The following is a 14,355-nucleotide window of genomic DNA, read 5'->3' on the forward strand; positions in this document are numbered from 1 at the left end:
CCCCCTCTGCTCCCGTTGTCCTTCCCTGAGGGGTGCGGAGGGAGCTGGGTGCTGCCTTGGGCTCTGGTTATTCCTGGGGTTGGAGAGGAGCTGGTCCTGTCTGCCCAGCTGCACTGCGCCAGGCTGGTAGGGAATATTCTGGGTAAAGGCAGTGATTAATGTTTCCATTGAGAAACAGGGCAGAGCTGTGCTCCTCCTGCCTCTGGGTTGAGTTGTGGGGAAGGCAGCATTCTAGAAAGCCCCCAGAGCCTAGGGTACACAAAATTGGGTACAAAAATTACATGTGCTCTTCAGACGGTTAAAAACTGCATCGGAGTCAAATAACCAGAGAAAAGAAATACAAATTATTTTCCTTTCCAACACAATACACTCTTTTACGAGAGCAAATTAGAAATACAGAACATGTTCCTACCAGCGAGAGAAGGATGACCTAGAAACAAGGGACACTGAACCAAGATGCAATGTTGGGGAGCACGGGGTGGGGGGAACCACGACTTCCTTGGGCACAGGTGAGGAGCCCTGGCAAAGCTGCTCATGGGAGTCCTGCTGACCGCAAACGCGATCCATGGCCAAGAACAGCAAGCAGTAAACCAGTACGGAAAACCCATTTGTGAGCAGGGGCAACTGGGAGCAATTGGGTTTGCATCACCTGTTGCTGGCCCTGCAGCCAGCATCAGAGCTGGGCTCAGCACCACCCCTCCATCCCAAAATCCCACAAAAGCCCTTGGAGCTGTCTCAGGGTGGTCTCTCCTTCCCATGGCATCATGGTGGGATGCCGAGCAGCTCTGAAAGCCTTCCTGGGCTGTACCCACACCTATTGAACCTTGCTGAACCAGTTCCCCGGGGGGGTCTGAAGCATGGAGGCAGCAGGTGGGCTTGCAGGGCCGGGGAGGTTGGGATGTGACCTGTGCCATAAGGGCTGAGAGACCCAGAGTGCTTTCTCTGCACCCTACAGCACCCTATGGGTGGGGGGATGCTTGCACACAAGGCAGTTGGGATTTGGGATGCTCCTTTGGGATATGGTCCTTTTTTTGCTCCTCCCCTCCCTGCCCTGGCCATGTCTGCTTATCCCTAGGTCTGAAAATAGGAGGAAAAAGAAAACAAGCGCACTTGAACACAAAGACTTCTCTCGCCACGGCTGGCCAGCGTCTCGCAGGGGTGGGATGTGGGGCTGCCGGCGCCGGCGGCAGGGGATGGCCGTGCCGAGAGCGGGCACCTCGTGTCGTGCGTGGCACTAGCTGGAAGCCTCAAAAGAAATACGAACACAAGACGGGAAGAGTTGGCCACACACGGAGGCCATGGCATCCCAGTCCATCTACTGGCTCCCCTCGGGATCTGACATGTGGTTTTTCACCTGCAAGGAGAAACACACAGGGTGGCTGTCCTCTGATGTGCCTGGGCAGCAGGATCAAACCCAGCACCCTGCCTGGCACTGGGACCCCCGGGGTCCTGCACCCAGCTGGGGGATGTGGGTGCAGGAGCAACAGCTTTGATAAAAGATACTTCTACTCTAAGGAGTTTTTTTGCAGCCTGTGCTGCTGGAGTAATGCGTGCCCAGAGGTTTGCTGCAGCGTGCTGGGGGCTATCCCGGAGGTGTGGGCAGTTGTAGGCCTAGCACGCAGCCGGGACAGCTGGGGGACCCTGATGGAGCATCTCCTCTGCTCCAGGCATCCCCCACCAGGACCTGCATGGGCAGCAAGTGGGGATGAATTTTAGGAAAGCAGAGAACCTGGTGCAGGATCTGGCCCTCCTCTTACCGTCTCCTCTGTGTCTGTGCTCTCCTCGGCACTGTCGATGTTGCGCAGGTCGCTGTGCCTGTCAGCTCCTGTCCCCTCCTTCCCCCAGGGCTCCCGTGACCCCTCTCCCACTGGGGATGGTGACTCTGCCCCTGCCTCAACCCTCTTCTTCTCACTCTCCTTGGACCCTGCAAGGACAGAGACAGCAGAAATTTGGGGTACCTGTGCAAACATCAGCCCTGTCCTCGCCGGGTCCCCTCATGCCAAAGGGCTGGACTCTGCCCTGCCAGCCAGGGAATTTGCCCAGTGAGCTCTGGATGCCGAGCTCCCTCCTGGGCACGCAGGGAAGGGCCTCTTACACCCAGCTCGGGGTCTAGGCTCACATGCACCCACAGGCTGCCCAGCAGGCACACGTGTGTCGGAGGGTCTACAGCCCATCCCCTCACCCGTGAGACGCTCTCTCCGCTGGTCCATGCGGTCCAGGCTCTCCAGCAGACTGTCCACTTGCGCCTTGATCTGGCTCAGCTCCCCCTTGATGGAGTGCAGCTCTTCGGCCCGCACTGCAGGGAGAGGAGCTGTTAGGATCCCACCCTGCCCTACAGCCTGCCCGGAGCCAGGGGAACATGGCATCCTGGACAGCCACTTCTGGAGCATCCTCCTCTCCAGAGGATCCTCCCCACTGGGCATCCTTGGGGAACGGGGACGGGTCCAGGGGACAGCCACTAGCCCAGCGCAGTCCAGGCTGTGTCTGCTGGAGCTGGGGACTCGTAGCAACAGGGTTAGCACTGAGCAGGACTTTCGGGCACCAGCATGGCTCTAACGCACCGAGACACCAGGGCCGAGCCCCCTCTTCCTCCCAGCCCCATCGCACTTACACTTTGTCCGTCCCACCATGGAGCTGGTGCTGCTCCTCGCCCCAGGTTGGGGGCTCAGGCTGCTTTTGCTTCCTGCTCCCACATGAGTTCGTCTGGCCTTGACTGGGATGCGGTTAATGAGGGGGGGGATCTTCTGGTACTCGTACACCCTGTAAGGGCACAAGAGCATAGTGGTGTGAGCATGGCCCTGGAGGTGCAGCAGCAGGCCCTGCCAGCCAGGAGAGCATCTCTCAGGTTCCCTCCGCAGTGAAGGAACTCCAACCTGGGCATTGCCCAGCCCACATGCTGCCCCTGCCCCATGAACCCCATCCCCAAGGCCCCCGGCCTGGGGGAAGCTGCAGCATACATGCCCCTTGAAGGGGACAATGCCACTGACCCTCTCCCGGAGGTGAGGGTCGGATGCCCAGGGACACCCTGCTTTTCGCCTTTGGCAGAGGTGCAACTGCACGCCAAACCCACATGTGCTCAGCCCACCTCGCTCGTGGAATGCTGCGCTCACCGGTACGGGAAGTCGTCCCTATAGAGATCGTAGTCCAGGTCACAGTTACTGCTGCAGGAGGGGGAGAGAGGAGAACAAGTCACCCACTCTGCAGGGCCATGGACGCCCCGGAGCAGCCATGGCTGGGCACAGCAGGGCACCCACGCAGCGTCCATCCCCAGCCCCAGGGAGTGGGAGGCATCCCAGAGGGTACCGTGCAAGCTGCCTGGGCTGCAGCACAGCCCAAGGAGGTGGCTGTGCCATGGCAGGGGCTTGCCCTGGACCCAAGCAAGGGTGTTGGGCGTGATGGAGAGAGCCCCCGGGGCAGCAGCAGCAGACTCTGCTGTCAGAAAGCTGCATTTAGAGTGCCCCGATGTTAAATTTCATGGTCCCTGGCTCCACGCACACGCTGCCGGCTCTCTCGGCTCCAAATTAAGAAGCAATCTGTCAACGGATTGCCTCCAATGCGGGCAGCCGACGTGCCGGTAATAAATCATGCGCCGTGGACCAGGAGTGGGGGGGAGGAGGAGGAGGAAAGATGCTGAAGCTCATTTTGCTGCTTCAGCTCTTGTGGAGTCAGGAAGCGTAGGATTAAGCCTAACCTGAGGGGAGACAAAGCCGTGCTCAGAGCATTGCTGGGAGTGGGGAGCCTTCCCCAGGCACACTGCCGGGAATGGGGGGACCAGGACAAGGGCCCCCAGGGCTCTAGATTTTGCTGCAGAGGAGCCTGTTGCCACGGGACTGATGCTGGAGCTTGGAGAGAGCTGAAGGTCTGCTGGGGTGGGGAGGCTAACGGGCAACCTGGGCTTGCCCAGCCCAGGAGGCAGCTTGGAGCCCATCACAGGGCAAAGGCAGGGGATGTCCCACCCAAAGGCAGCAGGTCCCACCCAGCCCTGCTGCCACCCTGCCTTTGGGTGGGATTAGTCAAGAATAATCCACGTGGGGCGCAGCCCGCAAGCGCCAGCCCTCCTGGTAAGGGTGAGCAGGCAGCCCTGGGGTGCCAGGACCTGCCTGCTCCTGTTCTTTGCACCTGGGGATATTCTGGAAGCTTTCGCTCCAGCCTCACTGCTTTCCAAGTTTTCATCGCTGTGACGGGGATGGCGAGCCCTTCGCATCCCCACCTCCCGCTCGTCACCCGCAGAGGAAGGTCACAACCTGCCTTGGGGAAGAGGGGAATGGGCAGCCGGAGGGGAGTCCCAACCCATGCACGGGGCACAGGGAAGGTGCCAGCTCCAATGGCTGCTGCTGCCTGCAGCCCATGCCGAAAGGGATGGGGATGCCACAGGCCACCCCCTGCCATGGGAACACCAGTGGCTCTGTGAGACACCCAGTCCTGGGGTCCAGTGCCCAGCCAGGGGCACAGCAAGGGTTTTCCCGGCTCAGTTCTTTGCTCAGAGCATCCCCTGGGAAGAGCAAAAGCAGCAGTTGCCACGCTCCAGCAGCCTGAGGGGACTGGCGGTCCCTGCCCTGCCAGCGCTGCATCCCTCTGGCGCCATGGCAACGGGCAGAGCAATTAGTTCAATCAGGGCATTCGCAAAAAGCTCTCTAACGAGACAAACGGAGCCCAGCTCCGGTCCCCTCCTCACCACACGCCTGCTGAGCTGGGGAGCTGAAAGCACGCAGGGATGGGGACCTGCTCTTCTGCTACATTCAGTGCCACCATCACCATCATCTGCCATCGTCAGGACCATCACCACCCTTATGTGCCTCTGCAAGGGTGTCTGTCTCCCCAGGAACAGCATTTAAAGGCCAGAACGGCAACCAGCATCGACAACTGTAACAGGCGTAGAGACTATGGGGCTCTGCTCTTCTCCTGGCACCTTCAGATGGGGAAGGAGGATCTCCACACCCCACCGGCAACGCACATCGGGTGGGACTCAGCGAGGACTCCAGCTGTTATTGGTGCAGCCAGGCAATGCTCCAAGAACCCCATCGGGATGGGGCAAGGACATCACACGGACCCATGTCCACCACCGTGAGCATGCAGCTGGAATAGTCTGAGGAGCGAGTGATGGAGAGCAGGGGGAGGAAGAGGAGCCAGGCGTGGGACAGTCCCCAGCCCAAATTGGCCCCCCTTGATGCAGCCCCCGCCCCACGCGCCGGCACTCACTGGTACAGGCTGCTGCTGTGCTGCCGCTTCTGGCCCAGCCTGGCCCGGCTCGGCTTGGGTTCCCTGGCCATGTCCAAATCTGAGGGGAGAGAGGAGGGGAATGAGTACTGGGAAGAAAAGGGGAAGCCAACATGCTACCCCACATGGACTTGTCTCCAGCATCAGCTTCCCAGGGGCTCCTGGCCACACTCCTCTCCTGGCTGGAGGCATCCTACTCCAGAGCACCCACAGGACGAGCCTGAGGCCAGCAGCTCTCTCTAGATTTAAGCTTTTGGAGAAGGACAGGAGCAGCCCAGGGTTGTGCTGGGACATGGAGCTGCTCCACCAGCAGCCTCTTCCCACGGGTGCCCCATGCACAGCATTGCCCTGTCCCCCTGAGCCCAAGCCCGTCCAAGGCCGGGCAGGCTCCAGTTAGGGTGGCAGAAAGCACCTCTGATGATGAGAGTAATTAACCCCCAGAGACATTTCCCACCGCCACGGTGAATCTGCCTTCACTACTGCTCCTGCTGGGCAGCATGGCCATTTTTCGGAGACCCCCGGGCCAGCAGGACATCGTCGAGTGCTGCCCACCACAGATGGGTGCTGGGGATGGGGGAAGCCCCGCACCCAGCCACTTCACGCTCCTGAAGGCTGCTGAGACGCGTGCAATGCCGAGATGCGGGGCGGAGATGCCTCTGGACATGCGGCTCGGCGATGCCACATCACAACTCCCTGGTGATGTTCTTCACCCCTTCTTAGGATTTCACAGCCAACGTCCATATAAAAGCTGGCTTGAATCTATTTTCTCAGTATACATTTAAGAGCCACCAATGCAAAGCTTTACTAACACCCCCATATATTTAATTTTGTAATTTGGGGGCGCTTCAAAACCTCTCTGATCCCTGGGGTCAGCTGGTGGGTGAGAAGTTGAGGTCTCCCCCTTGGCTATGGTAAGCGTGACCAGCTGTCCGACGGGTGACATTGTGGATGTCACTGCACCAGGGAACCCCAAGCTGAAGCTTCCTGAGTCCTCTGGGAACACACCAGCTCATCGGAGAGGTCCAGGCCTCCCCAGGAACATGGATACTGGCCATGGATCCCCTCCAGCCCCACATCCACCTGAGCAAGGTCCCTCCATCCCTGCGGAGGAGAGGGCTTCTGAGCAAGATCCGAGCTGAGGAAAACTGGCACTTGTTTGCTTTCCAGGCTGTCACCTTGTGTGACGAAGTCTGCGGGCTGGCTCTGATGTCTGGGCGAGCTGGAGAAGGTGCTCCACTCACCCTGCGCACCGGGTAACGCTGGCACCCATTTTCTGTAGGTGCAGCCAGCATCCCTGGGGGACGGCCGAGCTCACCACTCAGGGCTGGAGCCCACTGTTGACATCCCTCTCTGCAGCCCATCACACCCACCCAGCAGAGCCACCCGCTCCCCTCCCTGCCAGTGGGACGGAGACCTCAGCGCCCCAGCCAGGAACCCCAGCCATGGCCAGGTACCCTGTCACAGGCTGCCTGCACTGAGGGGACTGTCCTGCTGTGGCAGGGGACCCGGGCCAGCAGGTCTCCATCACCCCGGGGCCATCAGCCCTGTGCCTGGGCTCCCTTCCCTGTAATGGCAGTGGAGGCATCCCAGTACTGGGAGAACATCCCTCTCCTGGGGGTAATGGTATGGGGGGCATCCCAGTACTGGGAAGATATCCCTGACCTGGGGGTAATGGTATGGGGGGCATTCTGGTGCTGGAGGGACATCCCTGTCCTGGGAGGGGTAATGGTATGGGGAGGACCAGGCATCCCAGTACCGGGAGGACATCCCAGCCCTGGGGAGGGACTGGTACAGGGGTGGGGGGCAGCTCGGTACCGGGAGGACATGCCTATCCAAGGGGAGGGACTGGTCCAAGGAGGCGGGAGGCATCCCGGCACCGGGAGGCGGCCCTGCCCGGACTGGGAGGCCACGGAGCGGGGGAACACGTACGTGCACCAGAAGGTTGGCTGCAGGGGGGCACCCCTGCCCCGGGCAGGGCTGCCGGTGCCGGACGAGCATCCCGGTGCCCGAGCATGTACCGGGGGGTGGGGGGTGGGGGGTGTGGGAAGAGGGCCGATCCCGGAGGGGGACCCGGGGGGCATAGCGGGCCGGATCTGGGTCGGTACTCACATCTCCAGCCCGCGTCCCCGCTGCCGAAGAGCGTCATCCCCCCGCGGCCCCGGCGGCCCCGGCAGCCCCGGCCCCGCAGCCCCCGCAGCCCCGCCGCGCCGGCCCGAGCGCGCCGCCACCGGGCCCTACCACCGCCGGCCGGGGACGGGGGGGACCGCGGGCCGCACCACCGCGGCACGGCGGGGGGGCGACCACGCCCTGCCACGCCCGCGCCTCCCCCGGGCGCAGCCCTGCGTTATTGCAGCATCGCTGCCTGTCCTTGCCTGCACGCGTTGCTGCCGGCAGCACTGGGCCTGGGGGTTTCCCTTCCCTGAGGTTGCAGCTGTACGGACGTGGCTGCTGTGCTGGACCATCCCCATCCTCATCCTCCCCGGGCTCCTTCTCCCATCTCCGGCCTCCAGTCCCCTCCGACCTGTTGGACCCTGCCCCCCGGCCGACGGCTTGGTTGCCCCAGAGCCGTGAGCCCAGCCTTGCCGGCAGCCATGTGTGTGGCTCGTGCCTTCCCTCCGCGGAGCCGGGGCCACAGCACAAACAGCCCACGGACAACACCCTGGCTGGGGACAGTATAATTTCCACCCCAGCCCTGCGCTGGAGCAGGCTGTTCGGAAGGGAGGGAGGCAGCTGAGGGAGGTGACTCCCTGACTCTGCAGTGCGAAGGTCCCTGCAGGGTGCCAGCTTGGGGACGGCAGTGGCGTGTCCCTTCCAGAGGCACCCAACAACCACTGGCGCTGGAAGCGCAGGCTTGCACTCAGCACGTGGGGTGCCATGGCTTGGGGCTGTCCTGGGGCTGGAAGAAGCAACTCTTGGCTATCGCCACCCCTCCAAAACATCCACAGGGTGCTGGAGACACAAGCTTGGCCAGGAGCCAGGCTGGTCCAAGCCCAGCACCTGCTCCACCAGGGATGGAGCTGGCGGTACCACCCAGTGCGGGCAGGATGCAGGCCATGGCAGAGAGAGATTGATGGGTCTGGGGGAGGAAAAGGAGACAAATGGCTCTTCCCAAGGGAGAGAGGGTCTTTATTAACTACCTGGCAGATGGTGAGGAACTGGGTGATGGTGAGGAACCCACGGTACCAGGCTGGGGGGTTCCCACCCAGGTTGGGGCAACGGCTCAGAGCTGAGCCCAGCCCTCACCCTGAGCCATGCTGAGGTCTGCGCCTTCCAGAAGCCCCTCTTGGCCCCTCGTTGCATTGGGACCACAGTCCAGACGCAGCCCAGCTGCCAATTTAGGAGGATGCTGTTGGACCCGGCTCTTGCAGGGGCACCTCCCTGCCCTGGGGGCTGTTGCAGCATGACGTCGACAGAGGAAGGTGAGGGGCAGAAGATAATGCTGTTTCGGGGATGCTGATGTAGAGCGTGCGCCCTTCTCACCAGGTCCCAGCACCATGGGTCCCCTCCACCCCTCGTCCTCTGCACAAGGGAGCTGCGGGGGGGTCCTCCTGAGCCGAGGTCTCAGCTTGGCACAACAGTGGGGTCCTCCTGAGCCATGGTTCAGGCTTAGCATGGCAGTGGGGTCCTCCTGAGCCATGGTCCAGGCTTGGCACAGCACAGGGCTCCTTCCTGAGCCACGGGCTCGGCACAGCAGCCAGTGCTGGCCAGTGGCTGGGGCTGCCAGCTCAGGGGTCCCGCTGCCACAGGGAGATGTGCTCCTGAGCTGCGATGAGATGTGGAGAGTCAGTGCCCCCTGCACCAGGAAGGACCCAGGAGTCTGGGCAGGGCTGGCAGTGGGGCACAGACCCAGCAGAGCTGGGGGCCAGCACCCCTGGGGCTTGGCACCCCCAGGAAGGTGTGGGAGGGCTCCCAGACACTCACTCACCGAACTGGCAGATGTACCGGTTTCGGGTCTTGCAGCGCTGGTCGTTCCAGTTGAAGGCAGATGACGCTTGCATCTCCACACAGTTCCCAAACCTGTGCCCCAGCAGGAAGGTGGTGAAGCCAGCCAGCGCAGTGGCACAGCCGTGATGTCACACAGAGGTTGGGTGTCCTCTGGACCCAGTGGGCACTTACCCCTGGTTATCTGGCTGCCCGAAAGCGAAGCTGGTGAAGGAGGATGGCTCGCCCACATCCCAGCGGAAGGAAGCCTTGGACATCTTGTAGGTGAGACCTGGGGGAGCGGGAGGCGGGGTGGCACATCTGCCCGCACTGCAGGCACCCTGCACCCTGCCCGCCCCCATCACTCACCGATCCAGAAGTTCCTGGTCTCGAAATCCGTGTCTGTTACCCTGTTACTGGTCTCCAAGCGGCTGAGGTAGAAAGCCAGGATGTCCTGGATCTTCTGGTTTCCAATCTGGGCCAGCATTGCCCCTTTCTCCTGCAGGGAAGGGAGCGAGTCAGCCCCAAACACATGGCCCAGACCCGCACCAGGCAGTGGAGAGATGCACAGGGGGGCTGTGAGCACAGGTGGCATTTTTCAGCTGCAAAGGGATGCGCGGAGCATCCTGGGAGCTCACCTGGCACTTTATTTTTGCCCCATAGTAGGTGTCGGCCTCGGGGGACACCATGAAGCAGTTGCCATCTATCCACACGTCACAGGCATGGAAAGGGAACCGAATCTTCGCTGGGGACACAGGCAGGCACAGGTGGGTCCCTGTGCCAGCAGAGCCGGGCCCACTGGAGGACCCTTAGCCCCGCTGCAGGGGTCCCTGCTGCCACTCCAAAGCAGCGCAGGTGGGCACAGACTCACTGCCGCACTCGGCTCCGCCGTAGCCTATGTCGCAGAGGCAGGAGCACTCCTCCTTCCTGAACTTCCCATGGATGCACTGCCCGCTGCACCTCACTGTGGGCAAGGTGCTGCGTTAGCTGGTGGGGGGCTTAGCAGCCCCTGCCCACCCCAGCTGAGCTTGCGCTGCACACTGGGGCACTGCACTGAGCTGCCCACGCTGCACTGGCCTTGCACACACGTGCACTGAGCTGACCTGGTGCATGCACGTGCTTCACCACTGTGTGCATGTGGGCACCGAGCAGACCATGAATGCTGCACCAGCCATGCATGTGCATGCACTGCACTGGACCTGTGCACACATGCACTGCACCGGCATGCACACGCATGCACTGCACCTACCCTATGCATGCCTACATTGCATCTGCCATGCACATGCATGCACTGCACCAAGCCTATGCACACATGCACTGCACCAGCCATGCACATGCATGCACTGCACCAGTCCCATGCACACACTGACACTGCACCCGCATGCACTGCACCCATCCTGTGCACGCACACATTGCACTGGCTATGCACATGCATGCACTACACCAACCCTTTGCACCCATGCACTGCAGTGGCCATGCATCTCCAGAGGCGAGGGGAGGCAGGGGTTGTGAGGGTGTCCTTCTCACCTTGGCAGTACCTGCCCGTGTAGCCGGGGGGACAGGCGCACTGGCAGCTGCTCATGTCGAGGTGCCCGCTGTTCCTGCAGCTCATGCGACAGGGGTTCCTGGGCACCTCTGGGCACAGCAGAGAGGCGGCGTGGGCGTCAAGGGCTGCGGGATGGCCGGAGGCCATGCAGGGGTCGGGGGGACTGCAGGGACTCACCGCAGAGTCCGCCGCCGTGGTCCCAGGACTTGAAGCAGCCGGAGAGGCCGGCGGTGCAGAGGGAGCACCAGGGCCCCTGCTTGTAGGGCAGGACGGGCATCCCCGCCACCTCCCAGTTGCCCCTGTTGCCGCAGGCAGCTGGAGGCCGTTGTCCCCCCCGGCCCAGCTCCCTACCCCGCCCACACAGACAAGCCACACCCCTTTCTGGGGCAAGGCCCCGCCCATATTGCCCAGCCTCGCCCACACTGCCCAGCCCTAGCTATTTCCAACGCACAGCTCCGCCCACATATCTCAGCCCCGCCCACTTCCAGAACACAGCCCCGCCCAGAGCGCCCAGCCCCACCCGCTGCCAGCGCAAGGCCCCCCCCCCCCGTCCCAGCCCCCCATCGCCAGGGCAAGGCCCCGCCCCCATCCCTCTCCACGCATCCCCATAGGTCAGCCCACACCCCCACCGGACACACCCCTGTGGAGACTCCGCCCGCGCAGGGGGAGGGCTTCTCCCAGCCCCGCCCACCCCAGGGCCATCGCATCCCCGTCCCCATTGACACTCCACCCCGCTTCCCAGCCCCGCCCACTCATGCCAGCCCCCCCCCCCCCCCCCCCCCCCCCACCGCGGCCAGCCCCGCCCCTTCCCTCTCAGGCCCCGACCCCGGCAGCCCCTTACCCCGGGGAGTAGGCACAGGCGAAGGCCTCGCTGGGGCCATGGTCGCCGGTGCAGAGGTGCCGGCCGCAGCCCAGCCGCCCTGCCGTGGCCCACACCAGCTGCGAGACAGTGTGTGTCACCCCAGTTCCCGGGCCTCTGGAACCCCCTGGGCCCTCCATGCATCCCCTAACCCCTCGTGCCTCCCATGCCCACCTGGGTGTAATGGTGGCAGGTGGCATTGCTGGCACAGCGCCCTGTCCTGTAGTCGTAGCATCGGCCCTCAGCAAACCAGCGCTCCAGCACAGCCCCGAAGCCGCCAGTACCCACCGGCAGCAGGACCTCGCTCCAGCCCAGCTGTGGGGCCGGCGGCGGAGCAGGGCCCTCCAGGCAGCTGGCCGCCCGCGCCCCTGCCAGCTGCCCCAGCTCCTCGCTCCACTCCTGCGGGGGTGTGGCCGGTGCCATGAGCCACGGGGACAGCAGGGAGAGGCCAGGGGACAGCGGGGAGCCACGCAGGGGGTGTTTGGGGACCACCAAGGGGTCTGTCCAGGGGATGACTGGGAGACATCAGACGGTCGACATGGGGGATGCTGCAAGGGACCCCAGGGACCAGCCCTGCCCTTGGTGTGTGCAGGTGTGGGGTGACCAGCGGACATTGAGGGCCATCATGGGATGTGAGGAACCCCCCAGGGGACCCCAGGGGACCAGCCTTGTCCTTGGTGTGCACAGTTGTGGGGTGATCAGGGGACACCGAGGGCCATCATGGGGCATGGAGGACCCCATGGGGGTCCCCAAGGGACCAGCCCTGCCCTTGGTGTGCGCTGGGTCTGGCAGTGCTGGTGGCACGTCCTTCCCCGGGGGCCCCACGCTGGCCAGCTCTTCTGCTTCGTTAGCTTGTTAACGAACTACTGTATAGCACCCATGGGCTGCTGCCCTCCGTGGGCATGGGATGGGAGGTGGATGGGACATCCAAGGGGAGGGAGCGGGGGGAGGGCTCACCAGCTTCTGCATGTTGGCGGCGGGGGGCTGCACTTTGCTCCTCAGCTTGTTGTGCAGTGAGAGCACCAGGAAGGTCTCCTTCATGCTGAGAGCTGGGGGGGACAGCAGGGGCGGGGGATGGGGCCAAGGGGCCCGTGGGGTGCAAGTGCCTTCCCCGTATCCCCGATTGCGGCCAGACCCTTCAGGGAGCCGTGGGAGTGGCCATCCACTCCTGCGGCCCTCCGAAGGGTCCGGCCGCAGCCGGGGATACGGGGAAGGCACCCGGGTCTCCATGGAGACTCAAGGGGAGAGAAGAAAGCGCTCTTGGGCTGGGAGCACAAAAGGGGCAGGGGCCGGGTAGGTCCAGGCCACTAAGCCCCCGTCTCACACGGGTGGGCTGAGACTGTACCCGCCCCCACCCGCCTCTTTCCTGCCAGCACCCAGACCCCGCCGGGCTGGACCCATCGCTACACCCCCATCACCAGCCCCATGCCCCCCCTCCCAGCCCCATCCTATCACCAGCCCCAGGACCCCCCCCGCCCCAGGCCCATCCCATCACCAGCTCCATCGAATCACCAGCCCCAGAACCCCCCCAGCCCCGTTCCATCACCAGCTCTATCCCATCACCAGCCCCATGCCCCCCCTCCCAGCCCCATCCCATCCCATTCCATCGCCAGCCCCCATCATCCACCGAGACCCCCGTTACCATCCCCAGGTGTCCATCACCCACCCAGCCCCCTGCCTGCCTGGTCTGGCCCCAGGGGACGGTGCTCAGGGTGCACCCACCCCCCCACCCCCAAACCAGCTGCCCCCCAGCCCTGCTGCTGGCAGCAGACCCCCCCAGCCCCTCTCCCGATTACCTCCCGGAGCCAGCGCAGACAACTTCTCCGGAGCATCCGACCTCGTCTCACCCACCCTCCACACCAGGAGACTGCAAAACAGCAGCACCAAGAGCTTCATGCAGGTGCCTGGGGTGGGGGGGGACCAGACCCCCACGGCTCTGGAGAGAGGATTCGGGAGAGACAAGCCGCCCCGTAGCAGCCCTGGCATCGGGGCGAGCTCGGCCATGCGTTCCTGCGCACTTGTGCGTGCTTGTGTGTGTGTCTGGTTGCAGGATTTGATCCTATTCAGGACTCCAGACAGGCACCGCTGGTCAGCTCGAACAAAAGCTTGATGGGTGAGTAATAGCTCTGTCAAAACAGTTGCTCGCTGGCGCGAACGCGGCAGACAGCTCCCGGGGCCCCGGGCTGCAGCCCTGCCGGGATGCCCCGCAGCAGGGTCGGCCCCCGTGCTCTGCCCCAGCCCCACCGCCGAGCTGGGGTCGGGATGGGAAAGCAGGCAGAAGCGGGGGTCTCAAGCAGCACCCACTTTAGGGCACTGGGAGATTGGATGCCAAGGGGCTGGGGACAGCTAAGGGGGCCCCAACGCCAGCTTTCTTCCTGCCCCATGAATTAAACATGCCGGGGAGTAACACACCCTGCCGCGGGCACAAAGCCAAATACCCGCTCCGGCGAGCTGGGCAGCGTTGGTTACAGGGTGGGAGGACATGAGGGCCAGGGGGCCGGCAGCGGGAGCGATGCAGGGCTCAAGGCGGCACGTCTCAGCAGGCGCTCAGGGTTGAGCAGGGGTCCTGGAGCCCACGCTGCTCAGGGGGTTCAGTAGCACCCTGATGGCTCTGCCCCGGCGCAGGACTCCCAGCACCCATACCAGGGGGCTGGGGGGGCTCCCCTGGCACAGGGCAGATGTGTGGGCTTCAGACATCCCTGCTTGGGGGTGGCTGGAGGACAGGCACATGCTGCCGTGCCCCTTCTTCTGGGCTGTCACGGGGCATCCCACCTGCCAGCTATCAGGGCTGAGCTGGATGTCAGCAGAAATC

General features: G+C 63.6%; 2 protein-coding genes across 2 annotated transcripts; both read right to left on the reverse strand.

Annotated features, from left to right (window-relative positions):
• Nucleotides 1-327: 327 nt before the first annotated feature.
• LOC142413825 (RNA-binding Raly-like protein) lies at nucleotides 328-7,474 on the reverse strand. The gene is made up of 7 exons (XM_075510383.1): nucleotides 7,327-7,474; nucleotides 5,200-5,278; nucleotides 3,111-3,161; nucleotides 2,612-2,760; nucleotides 2,183-2,296; nucleotides 1,758-1,924; nucleotides 328-1,354 (listed from the first exon to the last, which is right to left on the reverse strand). The coding sequence occupies exons 1-7, from the start codon at nucleotides 7,361-7,363 to the stop codon at nucleotides 1,316-1,318; spliced, it is 636 nt and encodes a 211-aa protein (XP_075366498.1). The 5' UTR covers nucleotides 7,364-7,474; the 3' UTR covers nucleotides 328-1,315.
• An 867-nt stretch (nucleotides 7,475-8,341) lies between these two features.
• Nucleotides 8,342-13,634, reverse strand: LOC142413822 (C-type lectin domain family 18 member A-like). The gene is made up of 12 exons (XM_075510380.1): nucleotides 13,340-13,634; nucleotides 12,501-12,592; nucleotides 11,718-11,942; nucleotides 11,526-11,623; nucleotides 10,862-10,983; nucleotides 10,666-10,773; nucleotides 10,010-10,102; nucleotides 9,777-9,883; nucleotides 9,508-9,637; nucleotides 9,334-9,430; nucleotides 9,143-9,234; nucleotides 8,342-8,980 (listed from the first exon to the last, which is right to left on the reverse strand). The coding sequence occupies exons 1-12, from the start codon at nucleotides 13,545-13,547 to the stop codon at nucleotides 8,943-8,945; spliced, it is 1,410 nt and encodes a 469-aa protein (XP_075366495.1). The 5' UTR covers nucleotides 13,548-13,634; the 3' UTR covers nucleotides 8,342-8,942.
• Nucleotides 13,635-14,355: the final 721 nt, after the last annotated feature.

This window comes from Mycteria americana, chromosome 8 (assembly GCF_035582795.1).
Source record: "Mycteria americana isolate JAX WOST 10 ecotype Jacksonville Zoo and Gardens chromosome 8, USCA_MyAme_1.0, whole genome shotgun sequence".
In the NCBI taxonomy this organism is placed as follows: domain Eukaryota; kingdom Metazoa; phylum Chordata; class Aves; order Ciconiiformes; family Ciconiidae; genus Mycteria; species Mycteria americana.

What these genes read in the sequence shown, in the direction of transcription:
- LOC142413825 (XM_075510383.1), bottom strand. Translation starts at nt 7,363, where the DNA reads ATGACGCTCTTCGGCAGCGGGGACGCGGGCTGGAGAT. An exon ending in CGGGGACGCGGGCTGGAGAT is followed by an intron (nt 5,279 to 7,326) that starts GTGAGTACCGAC and finishes CTCTCCCCTCAG; the next exon opens with ATTTGGACATGGCCAGGGAA. An exon ending in AGGGACGACTTCCCGTACCG is followed by an intron (nt 2,761 to 3,110) that starts GTGAGCGCAGCA and finishes GTGCCCTTACAG; the next exon opens with GGTGTACGAGTACCAGAAGA.
- LOC142413822 (XM_075510380.1), bottom strand. Translation starts at nt 13,547, where the DNA reads ATGGCCGAGCTCGCCCCGATGCCAGGGCTGCTACGGGGCGGCTTGTCT. An exon ending in GACCAGGAACTTCTGGATCG is followed by an intron (nt 9,431 to 9,507) that starts GTGAGTGATGGG and finishes CCGCTCCCCCAG; the next exon opens with GTCTCACCTACAAGATGTCC. An exon ending in CCGGTACATCTGCCAGTTCG is followed by an intron (nt 8,981 to 9,142) that starts GTGAGTGAGTGT and finishes ATCTCATCGCAG; the next exon opens with CTCAGGAGCACATCTCCCTG.